Source organism: Haliotis rufescens, unplaced genomic scaffold, assembly GCF_023055435.1.
Source record: "Haliotis rufescens isolate VD_foot unplaced genomic scaffold, xgHalRufe1.0.p SCAF_23, whole genome shotgun sequence".
NCBI classification, from domain to species: Eukaryota; Metazoa; Mollusca; class Gastropoda; order Lepetellida; family Haliotidae; genus Haliotis; species Haliotis rufescens.
In genome coordinates this window covers 6,511,684-6,530,320 of record NW_025963924.1, presented here as the reverse complement: position 1 = coordinate 6,530,320, position 18,637 = coordinate 6,511,684, and the positions used below count along the sequence as shown (strand labels likewise).

At 39.7% G+C, this 18,637-nt stretch overlaps 1 protein-coding gene across 7 annotated transcripts in view; it reads left to right on the top strand.

Moving 5' to 3' along the window:
• The window catches only part of LOC124146549, a 174,586-nt gene that overhangs the window by 57,437 nt on the left and 98,512 nt on the right, over positions 1-18,637 (top strand). For 5 of the 7 annotated variants that reach the window (XM_048401734.1, XM_048401735.1, XM_048401738.1 and 2 more), the window contains 2 exons: positions 8,320-8,484; positions 14,420-14,447. In XM_048401734.1, coding sequence (XP_048257691.1) covers positions 8,435-8,484; positions 14,420-14,447 — 78 coding nt within the window. In that variant the 5' untranslated portion in view covers positions 8,320-8,434. The remainder of the gene's footprint in view (positions 1-8,319; positions 8,485-14,419; positions 14,448-18,637) is intronic. The other 2 variants (XM_048401732.1, XM_048401733.1) reach the window with 1 other exon arrangement.

Sequence of the window (18,637 nt, the reverse complement as noted above, 5' to 3'; positions counted from 1 at the left end):
ATGTGTGAAGCCCATTTTCGGTGTCCCCCGCCTTGATATTGCTGAATTATTGCTAAAAGCGACGTAAAACCTAACTCAGTCACTCTTGTTGTAAGAGGTGACTAAGGGGATTGGGTGGTCAGGCTCGCTGACTTGGTTGATGTATGTCATTGTATCCCAATTGTCTGGTTCAGACTCGATTATATACAGACCGTCGTCATATAGCTGGAATATTGCTGAGTGTGGCGTTAAACAACAAACCAACTCACTTACTCACTCACTCACTCACTCACTCACTCACTCACTCACTCACTCATAATCCATACAATAACACAATACAATAATAAATCTACTCAAAAGGTTTTAGCCCTTATGCATGTGCATTTAGTTGTGACATTCATCACTACCATTTTCCATAGAATTGCAAGTGACAGGTTGAGAAAGGACTTTGAAACTACTTGTTCAAGCAGAAAAGTGTGTCTGCACAATCTGGCAACTGAAGTTCAGCTATTTTGATGTGCGCCGTCTTGCTGCATACACGGTGCCAAGGGTGGGAAGGCTGCTTGTAGGAAGGACCCTCCTTTTGATAGTGTGGTAGATGGAGGTGGGCGGTATTACCGGTGTACCATGATATGACATACTAATGAATACATATCACAATACGTTTTGAAAATACTGGTATGTTGCATTTTCCTAAATCATGCATATCTTCATCTTGTTGGCAAAGTTTACAGACATGACAACAATGGACAAGTCGATTTGAAATTATGAAATTATGAAACTATTTTAGATCAGTGTCCTGTTTATAATGTGTCTATTACTACATCCGTTGTGGGGGTGGTCGGGTAGTCTAGTGGTTAAAGCGTTCGTCCGTCACACCAAAGCCCGGGTTCAATTCCCGCCCGGGTTTGATTCCCGCCCATTTCTGCTGTCCCCTGCCGTGATATTGCTGGAATATTGCTAAAAGCAGCGAAAAACAATACTCACTCACTCACTCACTCTCTCACTCACTCACTCACTCACTCATCCGTTGTGACCATGGCAACATCCAAAAAAATACGAAATTGTGAAAAATGTGCGGGGGAAGTTTTTTATATTCAGGTTCATAACCAATTCCTTATGAAAGAACGCATGCAGTATATTGTACGTATCGCAATACATAAATCAGTTATTAATACTGCAATAAATTGCAATATGAAATTCAGGCTGATACCCATCACTATTGGTAGACCATGTATGTGTTGATCTAGTTATATTTTTCTGGGGATTTCTGTAATTAAAAAAAAACAACCCCCAAAACCCAGACTTTAAGGCTGCCCACCCTTTAGTTTCACATATCTGTTATGTAGTTAATTTAAAATATATTTGCAGTGCACGTTGCTGTTCGCTAGGGAGTGCATCATCAGGTTGCACAGTAGGTGCACAGAGCGCAGGTATTTCATTCAGTACACATCCCATAGCTGTGACAGCTGACAGTTGTTAGGAGTTGGTTAATAAGACAGGAACAATTAACAAAGTGGGTCAGTATGTCAGCTCTATTGGTTGTGTATTATACAAACTGTAAACATGGATCAGTGGTAGAAAACCAGAGACCATATGGCACTTTGGCAAGGACTACAGGACGAGTGGGGGCGGTCAGGTAGCCTAGTGGTTAAAGCGTTTGCTCGTCACGCCGTAGACCCAGGTTCGAATCCCGACATGGGTACAATGTGTAAGATGAATGAATTTCTTTATATGTTAAATTTATGGTATGGCATGTTTTTTGAGAATGCAAAATTACTTTAGTTATTTATTTGAACTTATGACTTAGGTATGCAGTAATGTTTGAATGGAACTTGGGTTGCATATTTAGTAAATTTGTGGTGATACATTGTGGCATACAAACCATCAAAGGTGATAATCAACGAATTGTAAGGTCATTGATCAGTATGTGAAAAAAGTCTTCTATTTGATATCTCCAGAGTTAGAAATTAAGAATGTCAGAAGACAGTATTTATGTTATCAGGGAAGACTTTCTCATAGTTAGTATAATGTGCTGAGGTTGCCAGAGAGTGTATTATAAGTTAGAACCTAACCTAACGAGAGATGCATAACCCTTGTGATACTGCTACAGTGAATTTATCTTACCAACATATTTTAATCTGCTATTGTAAAAGAATTAAAACAAATTGAAAATTGATAGAAAACAGCCTTTAGATTGAGAGAAGGTTAACTTGTGCTGTGTCACGTGACTTTCATCGACTTGGAAAAAGCATGCGGCTTTATGCTGCATAGCAGGGTACAAGGGATTTACTCACCTGCTAAGAAATCCACATGCAGCATGTTTTCTTCATGGTTGTGTTTAAGGGATTTATTCTCCCGCTTAGAAATTAATTTCCATCCCAGGCGGGATACATAGTATTTTATCAAGATCACGTGGACAAATCAGATCTCATCATTCTGACATGGAGGTATGATGATATGTTTAATGCCAAGTCAGCAACATTGCAGCCGTATCACATCTGCCTGTAAAGAATCAAAGTTGTTGATTGCATGTGCTACGATTCAGGATGCCATGACACACTGTGAGGCAGGTCACACCATGCACTAATCCAATCTTCATCATGGTCAGCTTTTGCAACAAACACTAGGTTTTGTTTGTATGTTTAAGCCTCACTCAGCGTTACAGCAGCTATATGACGTCAGTCTGTAAATAATCGAGTCTGGACCAGACAATCCAGTGATTGATATTATGAGCATCAATCCACACAATTGTGATACGATGACATGCATCAACCAAGAGTCTGACCACCCGATCCCATCAGTCGCCTCTTACAGCAAGCATGGGTTGCTGAAGACCTATTCTGACCCAGATCTTCATGGGTGTCCCTCTGAAGCTTATTCAAGGAATAAGTCCGGGAGTGCTTTTTGTAGGAAATACGATTCTTGGAAACTTATCTGTTATGGAAGCTCACATCGAAAAAGTCACCAAGGTAACAGTTTCAGTTAATGGGGGAGAAGTATACAAGTCAGCATTTACCGAGGACCACACCTTTGACTGAAGATGACTGTTTTGGTCCTTTGGATGTATTCTACTCAACATTTGCTTTCAAGGTTTAGGAGGACATTGCTGGTCCACACAATCTTTCCTTAAGCTGTGTTATCACAATCTGGATGAGGATGTTTTCCCAATTAAAATCTACAGCAGCTATGGCTGCTGTTACTTGTGACAGATATAATCTTGTACATTGAGAATATGCATCACTTCTAAGCCGTGTACTTGAAACTTCAAACCCTGAGATGATTAATTTGATCCAAGTCTCCTTTATGCATTGATAAAAACACAAACCGCATAATCAGCTTGATATGAATTCTCCCCCTCAACAGAACCTAGCATCTGACCTCCACAATCGCTTTCAAGCTACCATCACGACATGCCCCTCGCTGACACCCTATCTAATTTGAGTTTTGAGGTTGCAAAGAGCTGTTTGATATTTTCAATCAATTCATTGACATGCTGAAAAGAGTCATTAGCAAAAGTGTCCTGGTCTGTTGTGTGCAACTTTCCAAAAGTTTCTAATTAATTCTTTTTGCCGCAATGTAACTGTCCCATTCATCATAAAAATTGATTTTGATGAAATTAACCCACGATTGCGGCGATTCCTCTCGGTTCATTTCTATGTTGAGATATGCCTAGTCTCTCATGGAGTAACAATTACTGCATATTAATATAATGCTATTCATATCAAGTTATCCAACTTCATAATAACATTATAATTATGTGCTTTAATGCAACTACAGTTTTGGGGCTGCACTGATGGAGAAAGTCATGATAAAAGTTTATCGTTCCCTCTCACCCGGATTTTATTGTGTTGAAGAAATTGTAATAAGAAGTTCATCATCCGTACAGTCGTGTCATCAGTTACTGATCCTACTACTAAATGCCGCTTCCGGGGGTTCCGGGAGAGAATTGGTCCCCAGCAAACTATCCATGCGCTAAGAGGCAACCAACTGGATCAAGTGGTCAGACTCGTTGCCTTCGCTGATTGTGTGTCATTGTACTGTAGAGCAGCGTATTTATAGAAAATACACACATCCAAAAAAATAAATATTCAAAACCCAATTACTTTCATTTAAATTGCGAACAGAAACGCATGCATTAAATGAAAAACTCAAATGTATAAAACAGCACACGTAAATACCCAATGAAGATTTTTCAGCATGCGTACAAAGGGGTTAATTTCTGAAACACAATTACGAGCTAATTTAATATACGAGTCAAGCCTGTATATTTAGAACAGTTATCATGGTTACATACATCTAAAACATTATTTCATTTTTTTTTTAAATCTTAAAATGTTCACTCTTTTGGGGGGGGGGGGGGGGGACCCAATAGAGTGATGACTAGATTAGTGACAAAATATTGGTTACTCAGTGAAAAATGTAATAACCCAATTAAAATGGAAACCCTAGAGTAAAAACTCAATTGCTCGAAAGTTATCTGGAGCTCTGTGATGGCTCACAAAATCACTGGATTGTCTGGTTGATTGTTTCCAGGTAGCTAGCTACCTATGGATGGAATATTGCTCAGTGTGGCGTTAAACAACAAACAAACAAGAACAATCTTTATAACTGCAATACTATGACCAAAATACCAATGCAAATTAACCTGAACATGTAATAGCCACAAAAAAGATAACATGCAATTCTTTTGTAAAACAATTAAAATTCTATTACTCTCACAATACCTTTAACATTTCGACAAATTAATTTGTGGATAATTTTCAAGTTGCAATTTGCACCATTTATACAAGATGTACCACACTATCACACAGTGGTGCTATATTCGAAAACTAGTTAACTATAAAATGTTCCACATACAGATATTGACATATATGCAAGTTCAGTCATGGTCCTATCTGCGTACATAATATATGTTAAGACTACATACTACTGGCTGTTTGAAAGGTATCAGAATGCTGCCTAACGAATTTGATAAAGCAGAATAGATTAATTCAGGGAAGACCATGTTTGTTACATGTGTAATAACATCTTTTACAATCCTCTTGCAGTTTCTGTTAAATAAATACAGTATATCTCTTACAATCATCACATACTTTAAGTTGTAATTCGCTCAAGTCAGTGCAAAAGATTTTTGAGACTTCTAGCCTGAGCTTTGCCTTCAGCGTCATTTTCAGTGAAGTTAGTGTCATGTGGATAGGTGAGCTTACTGCACTGAACAGAATTTTGCTAGACTTGGGCTTCGGACTAGTGGCTAAAGTAGCAGACGACAAGAACCAAAATGCATCACTTCGATCATTTGTGTTATTCAACCTGCACAGTTCGTTCAAGGCTCATTGTGAATCAATTGATGTTCCGTCCCAAATCTCACACAAAACGTTTCTTAGGACTTTATTTAAGAAGAAAGCTGCACCATCTGTCACTGTTGGGTGTTAACTGTTTCTAGAAATTGCTGGACGTTAGCGGGATCCTCTAATGCCTCAGTAGGGTGAGTCACAAGTAAGCTATTTTAACAAACCAATTGAAAGGAGGCGCCCTGCTGGAACGGGATGTTGTCATGCAATTGTCACATCATTGGTGTGTATACTTGCACAGGCCATAAGCTACCGGGAAGGCAGATATATCAATGGTGTGTGCAGTGCCAGAGAGTATAGCAGTCCCAGACGAATTTTGCGGTAAAATTACAAAGTTCTGCAGGTGAAATTACAAAGTTCTGCAGTAAAAAACCTAACTGTTTCTCCCATAAAAAAATAATACAAACTCATGTTTTTTTAAAACTTGTTAATCACTTGTATTTCAGGGTTTTTTTTAAACGTGTCCACTTTATGTAGTAATAATGTCACAAGAACATTTTAAAGTGTGAATTCAATGATTTTTCTGCAATTCTGCAGTAAGTCCCATTTTCAGCTAATCTTCCCGCCATTGCATAATCATAGAATTTGTCTGGGCCTTTTATGGGCAAAACAGAATCTTGTTCTCATTGGGGTAGTATAGAGGAGAGATTTCATTGCCCAAATCCTTCATGATTGTGCTGTTATCACAATGTGCTTGTACAATTCCTGGGCTGCAGTTACATAGTAAATGTTCCGTGATTGGGATTCTCGAACATTTTGTTGTGATACACATCTTGATGGAAAGGTCAGGATACATGAAAACTGGAAACATGAGTCTGTGTAAAATGATTAGAAACTTGCTTGACATGAAACTTTGATGAATAACAACTTCTTTATAGTTTGTAATGACCTTCCAGGGCTGCTTCTTGCCCCTTCATCACTTAAATTAGGAGATAAACCTGTTTTTGGAAATCTGAGGTCTTTTCACTGTAGATTCGCTACATGTTATTTTAATTCAGAAGCGAGTGGTTTTTTTGTATGTGGGCTATCGATAGATTTATGTATTCATACACAGGTTTTGTGATAAAAGGTTTAATTCAGAGGTATCAAATGGAATTTGATACCTCGTGTGAAACCTGATTTGATCAATCCGAATCAAGCATTCTTCAGTGTCACGGTGAATGAAACCTGATGAATGACCATAAATTCTTGCGTGAACAGAACCCTTATTTGGGGATGTACGACACCATGCTGGTGCACTGTTGCCTGCCCTGGCTTGCTGGATGATCCAGCATATATAGGAATTCCAACAGTGGAATTGGTCTGGGACTAAAATGTCAAGTTGGTAGTGAGCTCCAGTATCAGACCATGAGCCAGCTGGTGGTGACTTGTGGGGGCTTGATGGAACAATGTGTTTGTGGGCAGTGCACAATAATCAGCTAAGTGACTTCAGAAAGTGCACAAGCATTGCTTGGCTTATTCTCAGCAGTGCACAATTAAGAAGAAGGTTGTTCCAGGAAGTGCACAATTGTATCCTCGGACCTTCCAAATGTGCACAATCGTTAAGCTAGTATTTTCGATTGAGTGCACAATCATTAGGTAGGACTTTCTTGGATGTGCACAGTTGTTGGATATTATAATCTGGGCAGTGCACAATTGTTTGGTAGGACATCCTTAGAAGTGCATCGTCTTTGGCAAGCATATTACCAGAAGTGCACAATTATTTGGTAGAATGTTTTGTTCAGTACACAAGCTTAACTTATTTCAGTTTATTATTAATAAGGTGTTCAGAATAAAAGGAGTTCCTTGCATCATTGAGTTCACTTTTTATCTTGGGTCTTATCATTGTTTTACCTTTGACATGATGATGATGATGATGATGGACGATGATGATGGACATTTCTATTGTGACATATCCACCGACAAGTACATGCTCAAAGCAAGTCTGGAAAAGGACCCCTTGCCTTTCATGCTTATTTGAATGTGGGTTATTTAAGGGATCAATCAGCCATGCTAGATCTACCTGCCAGTATGCTGATTCTTCCTGTAAACATGTATGCATTTAGTCATAAATACAAGCAATGGTATTTTACCATGAGTTTACATTGAAGCAAATAAAGAAAATGGGCTTATAGAAATTGGTCTGTGCAGATTTTACATACAACATGGTGATGGTTTTCTATATACACAAGTCAATCCGCAGTTTTCTAAAGGCTCATTACACAAAACCCACATTGTTAGCCAGTGTCAACTGGTCCATTGTCGGGTATCGGCACAGCGGCATGCTGTTATGGAACGATAATGTACATTAGGCTCCTGTTCCCAGCAACTTAGGAGATTTTCATTTGCTGGAAATCCCCTAGATGTTGTAGGTATCACAGCCAGGTTCCTGTGCGATCAGAGAAAGCTTCAACCAGCCACGTTCTCTTTCAGCGTGCCGCCAGTTCGATCAGTCAGCTCCCAACACTTGACCATAGTCCTGTAGAAGGCAAGGCGCCATGTTAAAGAATATTGATTCACCTTGCACAGTTCTCCAAATTTCTTGCAACGACCTTGACCCTCACCTTACATAGGCCTCAGCCTGTGAAGCCAATTAATTGTGCAATTGGGCAACATATCTGCTGAGTATGCAGTTTATCCTGCATGGTGGAATCGGCCTTTGGTTCTGTCCGCAGGAAATAATGAATTGACGTTTCATCGGTGCGTTATTGAAGATGTCCATATGAAAAACACAGATGAGCCGAGAGATTGCGGAAACCGACTCACCACTGTGTGTGTCCATGTTCGTTATGCAGCCTACAAGTGTATCTGGTATTTGTGTGGATCGAATGTAGATCTACGCCCAAGCAACCATTGATGAAATAAGTAAAGATGTTCCATTCTGTTTCAGTAGTATACACACTGACAGAGATAAATGCCATCATGAATTATTCAAAAAAAATTCTCCAGGCTGAAACTACTGTTACTATACTGAACCATTATTATTAATGACCTCTTCGTCTTTCAGCGTCTAGAAGGGTTGAGTGCATCATGGCAGCTAGCTAAAGCCGAGGTGCGTCAGGAACGACATCATCAGCTGCAAGAGAAATTGGCCCTTCAGCATCACCTTCTACATCTCCAAGATGAACTCAGCAAACAACGACGCAGTCGAGAAGAACAGCATCTACACCAGGTAAGGGGCACCTGCAACATTATCAACAGATGAGTCCTTGTCATACACCCCTCCCACACCAGATACGTCTTCTTTCTCAAATCCAGGATCTTAATCCAGCCTATTTCAAGGATATTGAGCATCATCCGTTAAAACACATCTATAAAGTTACATCAGTTTTAGTACTTACACTCCAACATTTTATGTATTTACCCCGAGAAGCAGGATCTGTTTATTGATGTTTCAAGGGAAAGGAATTAGCAATTCGGGATTTTTAACTGCCAAGCTTCCTATTTGAAGTATTTGTCTCTGAAATCGACTTGATAGTGGAGCACTAATTTTCTCTGCAACAGAGACGTGTAACTTATGTGTGCACTTATCACCTCCCTGTGATGGTACTGTTGCTTAATCATTGTGACCTGAGAAAGCCAACAACGTTCAATTTAGGCTGATTTAGTGCCAGAGCTGATGCTGGAAGTCTGTCTTCTGGGCAGAACAACAGCCTGGCCATCTTGTAATTCTCGGGGTCATGGGCTCAGCATTAGTTTGCACATATCAGCAAGTTGGTAATTTAACGGCTGATTAGGCCGAGGTGATCAGAATCCCGAACGTATTTAGCGGCAAACGTAGGACGAGACAGCTGTAGGTTACATCTTCGACATGGGTCCACCGTTCTGGCGATTTGAGCCAATTTGAGCTGGTATTGCCACTCTGTGTCCGGACCGGCATTGGCAGTGTTCCATGGTGATTTCCATACAAATGATGAAATGTTCGCTACTCTGCTGTCGCTTCTTTCCTCACTGGGGAGTTGATGCGGATCTAATCCTGTAGTAATGCCGAAACCAATACTAGAATGATGGGAATAAACAACTTGATGGTGATACTTATTTAGTATCCTTCACAACTGGGTTTTTCTTTTCAGTGTAAATTGACAATTTCAAACTTGTGATTTTCGCGCTTGATAGATGTTTTGAAATAAAAGAATTCAAAATTATTTGCTTTGATAGTTTAGTAATATTGGTGGCAGGCATTTCTTAAAATTGACAAAAATAGGAGAGAATGTTTTTACTTATTTATCATTATTGTTGTCAAGGAAACATTAGAACATTAGAAGGTATTCTGTAACATTATTTCTTTCACGAGGCTGGGGGGGGGGGGGGGGGGGGGGACATGATATAGTAAGAGCAACAAGAAGGGGGCTAATATTCCACTTGATTGATGCCTACGCAAATGTTTACTCAGTTTTATAAATGTTACAGAAAGAAACTGTTGGGATACTGGTTAGAATTGGTTCCCAGCATTTAAAGCCTGTCATACGAAACGACAGTGAATCGGGTGATCAGACGCAGACTTACTTGATTGAGTGTTATGGAACTTCGATGTTGAACATTACTCATAATAACAATCACTAGTTATTTTGAAGCTGCTGTCATTTATCTGAAAAACATTGCTGAATGTCGGTCAAACAATCAAACAAGCTTGCCAAAAGAATACATCAGTACACAACAATACTAAACAACCCTTAAGTACCATTTTTCTCAGGTAGGGTGGAGTAGCCTAGTGGTTAAAGAGTTCGATTGTCACGCCGAAGAACCAGGTTCGATTCCCCACATGGGTACAATGTGTGAAGCTCATTTCTGGTGTCCCCTGCAGTGATATTGCTGGAATATTGCTAAAAGCAGTGTAAAACCATACTCACTCGCCCACCGTTTTTCTCACTGTACCCATTATAAAGCAAGGGTTAATCAGCCCAATAGCCTTAGAAAATATAGCTTAACATGGGCCTCATCATAAACCTGATTGGTGGATGCACTGCACACACAGATGGGATTTAAACCTAGTCCTGGAGTGTTGATCAGGTGGACACTGCACCCCTGACCTGCACTCCTCGACTCTCTTCAAAACTTATATTCGTTTCACATTTTCTTTGTTTTATACGTTCTTGTGTGTAAAACTTGACAATTAAATAGAAAGGGTTTCATGAACTTTAACTTTCTCCCTTGACATTTATGTAATCAATTTGAAATAGAAGAAGCCTTTTAAAGTGAAAGCTTTATGACAGTTTGCAACAAAATTGCAAATAAATAGGAAAATATTTACTGTTGGAAAGGTATGCTTACCGTAATGGCAAATTCAACCAACAGTTTCCTAATTTTCTTAAACTGATTTAAAAGTGGAGCTCATTTTTTTCATTTGAACTTCGTTAAGAGAAGTTTGGTTAGACAAGGGATGTTTTCAAATCCAAGAAAGGATTTATTAATTACAGAACTTTGTGATGTGCCAAAAGATGTTGTTATGATGTGCTAATTGAGGTCATTAGCAGAGCAATCGACATCGCAAATACCTCCTGCTAGTCCACCACCTGCCCACAGAGACCCACACAGGGTTCGGACATCAGAGGTGTGAGATGCAAATACACAGGGTAAACACCCCCCTAAGCGTCTCCGAGCCTCTTTAAACATCACATCTAAAATACCCAGGTAAAGTCAAGCGTGCCACCTTGCAAAAAACACTAACACTCCACCATGAAAATCCTGACTTTTGACTTGGCTAAAAATTGCTTTTTTTTAACGTTTTGTTCCTCCAGTAAATTTTTTCAGTGTTAAAATATCAACTATGTTCCTGGTTGGAGTGTTGTGTTGTAAAACGGATTATTCACCATGTAGGAATAATATTGTAGCCAAGGGTATAGTATTGATATTGCATGCAATTGTGTAAGAACAAAATCTGATATGCTTAAAACAGGCATAAAAAGCTCATTATGTTAGGGCATGCTGGCTACACAGTGTAGGTGAACCATTGTGACCAAGTACCACAATCACTTGTAATGACACCAGGCTATGCAAATGCAATCGAGAAGACTTAAGCTTCGTGGTCGTAGCTTTCAGGTATTTCAGTTGCGTGAGAGGGGAGCTTTTGCGGAGCCAGCCCAACTCTAGCTGCAAATCGGAGATCTTTTCACACAAGGTTTTCAAGAGCGCTGAATCACTCTCGTCTAAAGGACTCCACCCGTTATTGGAGTTTCAAGCCGGTATTCTAAACACAATTAAGACGTTAACAGCCGTCAGGTGAACTGTCAGGGTTTCAAGTCAGTTCATCTTCGCCCAGCTTGTCAAACCAACCGTCAAGCAATACCCTCCCTTCAGGACACATTGCACAAACAGCTTCCATACTTTCCACATTCACTGGAGTGTCACAGGGACCTTTGCCAGGCTGCCATGGCCAAGGTCACACTCTCCCCATTCTGAAGCATTCCCTCAACGGCTTGAGCTTGGTAATGAATTTCTTGTGAAAGACTCTAGGCTTTCACGTACAAATCTGTTCATTTTCTATTAGTAAATAAATGGTTGATTTATGAAAGAAACGAGCAAATAAGAACTACCTGTGAAAACTGTACCTATTTAGGGGGTTGACAATGGACTTGACGAGGTTCTGTTTACCGAGCAGGGTAAATAAATCCAGCATTTGTCATATTATGATAGAGAACATCTGCAGTGAAAGGCTTGTCTGCCTTGACAAACATGTAATATTTTTTAGTTATATAGCTATAAAGTTTCTGATAAGAATACTTTAACTTTTGACATCCTTTTCGATATGAAAACCACTTGAAAAAGCATCAGTGTCAAACTGTGACATTCAAGGTACAGGCCTCAAATGCCAAGTCAATTTAAATGTTAAAACCATCTCTCAAGGAAGGATGAAGATGAGACTGACTTGTGCACAGCATCATGGCAGCATCATATCAAATGAAGCAGGTGAAGAAAATGCTGTCAGAATAAAATAATTGACGAGAATTTTGACTTACTTGACTGACACAAGATCCTATGGGCACAAAACTATAAATTGAGCATGTTATTACCAGTGGTATCCTGGCTGTGCAGTGAAGTAGCTGTAAGCTGAATGATCGGCAGTATTCCCCTGCTCTGGGGTTTCACCAAACTGGTAAGCAGTGACGATATACATCATTTTGATGTAGTCCCTGCGGATCTGCGAGCTGTGATAGAACTGTGTTCTGTACAGAATGATGTTAAACCCATCACTGTCAGCTTGGTCATGGCAGTAGGATGCAGAGCCACACTGATGATGCTGTAACTTATCCATGGTAAAACAACAGGGACTCTCATGATGAAACACTTAAGGATTGAAAGCCACTCCCAGACCTAAAAATGGGCCATTGTAAGTACTGTGCATCTACATCCTAAGGGGCGGTGGGGTAGCCTAGCGGTTGAAGCGTTCGCTCATCACGCCAAAAGGCCCGGGTTCGATTACCACTCTTTTCTGGTGTCTCTGCAGTGGTATTGCTGGAATATTGCTGAAAGCAGTGTGAAACCAGTGTAAAACCATACTTACTCACTGTCATGAAACACTTAAGGATTGAAAACTGCACCCACACCCAAGTAATATGCCCCTATACAGCCTTTGACCCGTGAAGATTCCGGGGTAGAATAGGTCTTCAGCAACCCATGCTTGCCGTAAAAGGTGACTATGCTTGTCGTAAAAGGCGACTAACGGGATCGGGTGGTCAGGCTCGCTGACTTGGTTGATACATGTCATCGGTCCCAATTGCGTGGATCGATGCTCATGATATTAATCACTGGATTGTCTGTTCCAGACTCAATTATTTACAGACCAACGTCATATAGCTGGAATATTGCTGAGTGCGGCGTTTAACAACAAACCAACCAACCAACTATACAGCCTTTGTTGCGCATCTACATTCTACAATACCTAAATCACTTTTTTGGGGAAATGCGTGTATGTGATGTCATCAGCCTGGGATAATTTGTACTAATTGTTGGTTTTAGACGTGGAATGTAATGATTCAGCGATTGGGAAATTTGCGTCCGTTTTGGCTCGCTGGTTTTAAAGGAGGTGTGTTACTACTTCCCATCACACATTGTTACTTTCTCAAGCGACTTGCCACCACTGCTCACTCAACCAGTACAATTGCAACATAAAGAATTCACCATCCCATTCATGATGAGAAATATTGTGTTCAGCGATTCACTCAGGGTACATTGTCCCAGCAGGAGGCAGCACACCTCCATGTGGAATACGAGAATTCCACCGGCACACGGTATTAAGATCATGACATCACAGTAGATCTGTCAGGATTAAAGTCCCATTTCTGGAGCTGAGTCAACACAGAGGTCGCTGGATCAAAGCCACTACTTGCTTATCACGCATCACATTACATGCCTCAAGATGGATAGCATTTGACAAAAAGGAAGGCTAAAGAAAATTTAAATTTGAATAATTGTTATGAAAAAATGTTATCATAACTGGGCTGGAATTACAAGATTTGTACTTTGAAATGTGCACTGAACCCATCAGAAGTCTTAATAAGACATTATGAAACTCACTACATGTGGTGTCTCCTTAGAGACTTTGTTCCAAGTAAGCCTCTGTCCTCCCAGCAGTTAATGGGTACCCGGTAGGATGAGATGATAATGTGAATAAAAATTTGTTTGATCCAAATAATTAAACCTCCAGTATGTTGGCTAAGTTTGCTGGTGTTTTATTTGAAGGCCATGTCGGAAGTAGGTTATTCTCCTGCTTCATCTAGGGGCACGGGTGGCCCAGTCGTCTAAGGGGCCGCCAATCGCGAGTTGCATCCCTTGGGCACACTAGAAACCTATGATTGTGGGCTTGAATCCCGGTTCGCCCCAATTATGTTTCAAGGTTTGTCAGCACCATACCCGTGCTTGTGGGTTTAACTGAAGTGGTAAATGTCTGAGACCTGCATCACTTCGGGCTTTCCTCCCACATTAAGCTGACACGCCGTGATATAACTGGAATAATGTTATAAGCGGTGATAAACCCAACTCACTCACTCACTCCTGCTCCATTTTCACCACGTTGAAAGCAAGGAGGAATACTACTAAGCTAAGACAATAATGCTGACTATTTCACTGTTGCCATAAATGTTCAATTATTTATTATTCATTTTTTCAAGGGAAGGGGAGGACTCGAATATCACCAAGGTAACGAGTGTTATGTTGAAGTGCCGTGTCACGTTTGTCGAATCTACTGTCCTATAACAAGATTTGAGTTGAAATATTTCGTATTTTTATAACTAACATTGTCCAATAAGGAAGCAATGTTTCCAATCAGGCCCTGGGTGCATTTCGAACACTGGCCTCACATTGTCCTTAACTGAAGCTGAGTACTAACCCTCCTAATTCACATGACTTGAATTGTGATATCAGCTTGTTCCAAGTTAATCATGCAAGCACTTACTACCCGGAATCACATCAGGGATTATTTCAGAAGAAACTGGTCTTCATTGGGCAACTAATGAGGCATACAGCGAGGCAGAAGATATCGCTGCTTCTGATTGCTGCTTCTCAAGTAATCCCTGATCGGAGCCACGCTTCCCAAATGCACTTAAACTCTTCCCCCTTCACGAGCATCCCCTAATCTAACTCTTCAAAGGAAGGGCTTTTTCCCTCTGAGAAGAAATACCAACATGTTGTTTTGTTTATTCATCAATATGAAAAGTACAGTTCAGTGTGTTCAGAAACACTCCCTCTGGTCCAAACCTACAGACCAATTTTATCTGGATTATCTCCGAACTGTTCACATAATTGTAATTTATGAAGCCCTTTTCTGGTGGCCCCGCCCCCTGCCGTGATATTGCTGGAATATTGCTAAAAGCGGCGTAAAACCATACTCACTCACTCATGTGATATAACAATTCAGAGGACTACAGGCATGACAGATTAACCGTAGTCATCTGAAACAATTGGGTGTTCATTAATTACTTTTCAGAAGTATAACTGTCCTTGAAGACCATGATGCCAAAAATTAATTTCAGCCTGTACTCAACAGTTCTGACATAGACTTAGAAATATCCCGAAAAATATTTTACGATTACTGAATTTGAACACATAGCTCTATAGATCTAAGTGTTAATTTGTTTTGGTATATTTGTTTGTGACTTTCCATCAGCAGGTTTACATACTAATGCCTATACTACATCCATGCAGGCTTCAAGATGCAACACAGAATTTTTTCCACCAACAAATGTTATTTACTTCTCTGAGCTAATAATGCCAAGGGAAAGCATATGGAAACCAAGTCCTTATTTCCAGGCACAGTGCATTGATTTTGAATTTGTACAGATGGCAATGTTGTATCAGGGTCATAATACTCCTGATACTTCCAATAAACTTGGGTAAAATAGAAATTTGTCAATAACGGCATGTGTTGTTCTCTGGGGACTTTGTGGACCCTGTGACCTCTTACATCACTGAATAGCCCCAGAACATGGATAATATGATAACCATTTAATGTTTCGTTTCGTCCACAAAGGCTGATATTGATATGCTTTGTGATACAGAAATCGGGTGATAATTACACACACACACACAGCTTGCATCTGTGAATTGGGATTGACATGTGGAGGGATTTTTGTCATGATGTGCCATTTTCCGAAACTGGAAGCTTGTCTTTTGGTGATGATAATTGTTTCATATCAACATGTGATATAGTAGTTTTCATATATGTAGAGAGGAATTTGATTGTATTATGATGATAGGTATGGAAAGTGACACCCTGTTCTCTTGCCTCAGAGATATCTAGGAATTGCCTTTGTAGTCAGACATTTCTAGTCTCATTCCAGTCTCTATTATTCTCTTGAATAATTGTTGAAGATTTGCTTTATCTTTTACATTCAAATCATTCATAGCATTCTAGTGTAATTTATTGATTTATTGATCCATTAATAATTTATCATGGGACATGAGGAATTTTATTGTAAACGCAGAAATGTTGAAATCAGGGTTTCAATCCACAACTTCTATAATCAGGTCTTCGTAAGAGTTAATATCATTATATGAACATGTTTTTCATGTACAGTATTTAGGGACTGTTTTTCATGTACAGTATTTAAGGACTGTTTTTCATGTACAGTATTTAAGGAGCGCCTACCTTTCTTTTGTTGATCCTGCAACAGCGGGCAAGAATACATTTCGGGGAAGTCACCGCCTCTTGAAGCATTAGCATATAGATACAGTTACATAGCTAGATGAACAGAAACATGATTGTGCATGGTACGGAGCTTGTCTAGTAATGCATGGTTGATGTTGTCTGAGATTGTCAATGATAGTTAGTGGTTATTACACAAGTAATGTGTATAGTTTGTGCATGTGTCTCCTGGTTAGCTGGATGTTATTGGAGCTGTGTTATATTTAAATTTGACACAGCCCAACTGAATGGTGGGCCATGAACTCTTAAATTTGTAACGCATGATTTTTATCATGTTTTTCTTTTCAGTCCTTTTGTTTTTTCCAAAATGTATAGCCAACCAATCTTTCAATATTCAAGGAACTACAATTTGGCTTTTTGTAACATATAATTTCAATATTTTATATTGCCAAGTGACTTTGAAAACGAATTACTTTCCTTGATGTTACTACAATGATGCGGAGTTCAAATATCTCTATTTTAAGTTTAAGTTAATATTGTACTCAGGGGTGTGTGGTCATTTTCTACCTCTCATTGACCAATCATAATTATGTATTTTCAAATTTTATGATATAATGTTTGATAAATCAAACAATGACTTTCTAGAACATATTCACACCTGAAATTCCCTTCTCCCAATTCTGTGTGAACAGGGATTCTGAAAATAGTTTTTTCTCTGATTTACCCATACTTAAGTGGACCCTTGAGATCCAAGCACTGATTGCATACATTGTCACATGGAAAGTAGTTTTTTTCTTATGGCATTATGACGGTGTTGGCCTGGGATGTGAGGAAGGAGCAGGCAATTAACTGTTGTTATGTCCAAGACCATGGAAGCCTCATCCACGAACCAGGGGCTATTTTTCTCTCCATACCCTTGGGTATTGTAAAAAATGTTTTTGTCCCCAGCAGGTGCACACTGACTGCTCTCTCGAAGCCTGGTTTTAAGTGGTGGATAGACACAAGGTTCAACATCTAGCACCATTTGAAATCAGTGCCTCTGGAGTTGCCATGACAACTGATTGATTACATCGAATTCGCATCTTGGATGTGAGAGTTTGCTAAAGCATGGCTTCCTCTGTATGAATGAAATAGATTAGGCCGGTGTGGAGTCCGGACTCGGACTTCAAGCTTGACCCTTCATCTCAGCTCGCGGCATTTCGTGGTTTGTTCTGTGTAATCGCATTTGGCATCATCAGATACTATCTTCCTAACCAATATGCAGATAACAGAACTTGGGAAGGTTGGAACCTGACAAACTGGTAGAGCAACTTGAGTATAATAAACTGCAGCCTTACCCCTCCACTAATTAACTTAATGCAGGACCGGTTTCCACACTACCGCCCAAGAGAGCCCGTGTTAATCATGGTGCCAGGCAAGGCATTCATTTAATACTATTTAAATCGATGGAATCAAGTTAGGGATATTTGTCTGTGTTGAGCAATATATGAGATGTCATTTAGAAGTTAAATTAGAATCTACAGAACCAATTCAGAATGTGTGATGCAGCTTATATTACTCTTCTGTATACAAGTTTTTGAAATGATGTTCTTTTTTCATCTGGAGAAACAATCATGAGTTGCTAAGTTCATGTGAATTGCTAATTTTATCTGTGTACACTGTGCAGTAAATATGAGATTATTTTTTAGTCTCAGAATATCAAGATGCAAGTCAGAATGTATGGACTCCAGCTAGTAATAATCTTCTGTTTCAGCTTTTGAAATATTACTTGCAAAATACAAGCAGAATGTTTCGCTTCAAGCTAGTAATTATATTCTGTACACAGCAGTATTACTCGAGAGAAAGTCTAAATCTGCCAAATCAGGTCCGAATGTATGTAGTCTAGCTGATCGTGTTCTTCGTCATACGGCAGTTTAGAACATGTTGCAAGTCGGAATCCATGGAGCCTATTCAAGGTTAAATGTTGCTAATGAGAATCTGCCCCAGTAGCAGCAGCAGGCTGGAGCATGGCGGGACGCTGGCGGGAGGGCTACTCTGGTTATTGAACCGTGTCTTGGTGGAGTCCCCGTTTTCTCCTCTTGTGCAGACAGAAGCACGGTTAACACCTTACTGAAATAAGCAGGCAAGACTTTTGATTTGGAGATGAAAATAATTTATTGATTTTCGGTTAACTAAAGCTGTGGAAGAAAACATGGTATTGATTCATACCTTGTGAAAGTTGTGTCCAAGTTTTTTCGCTCTGTGA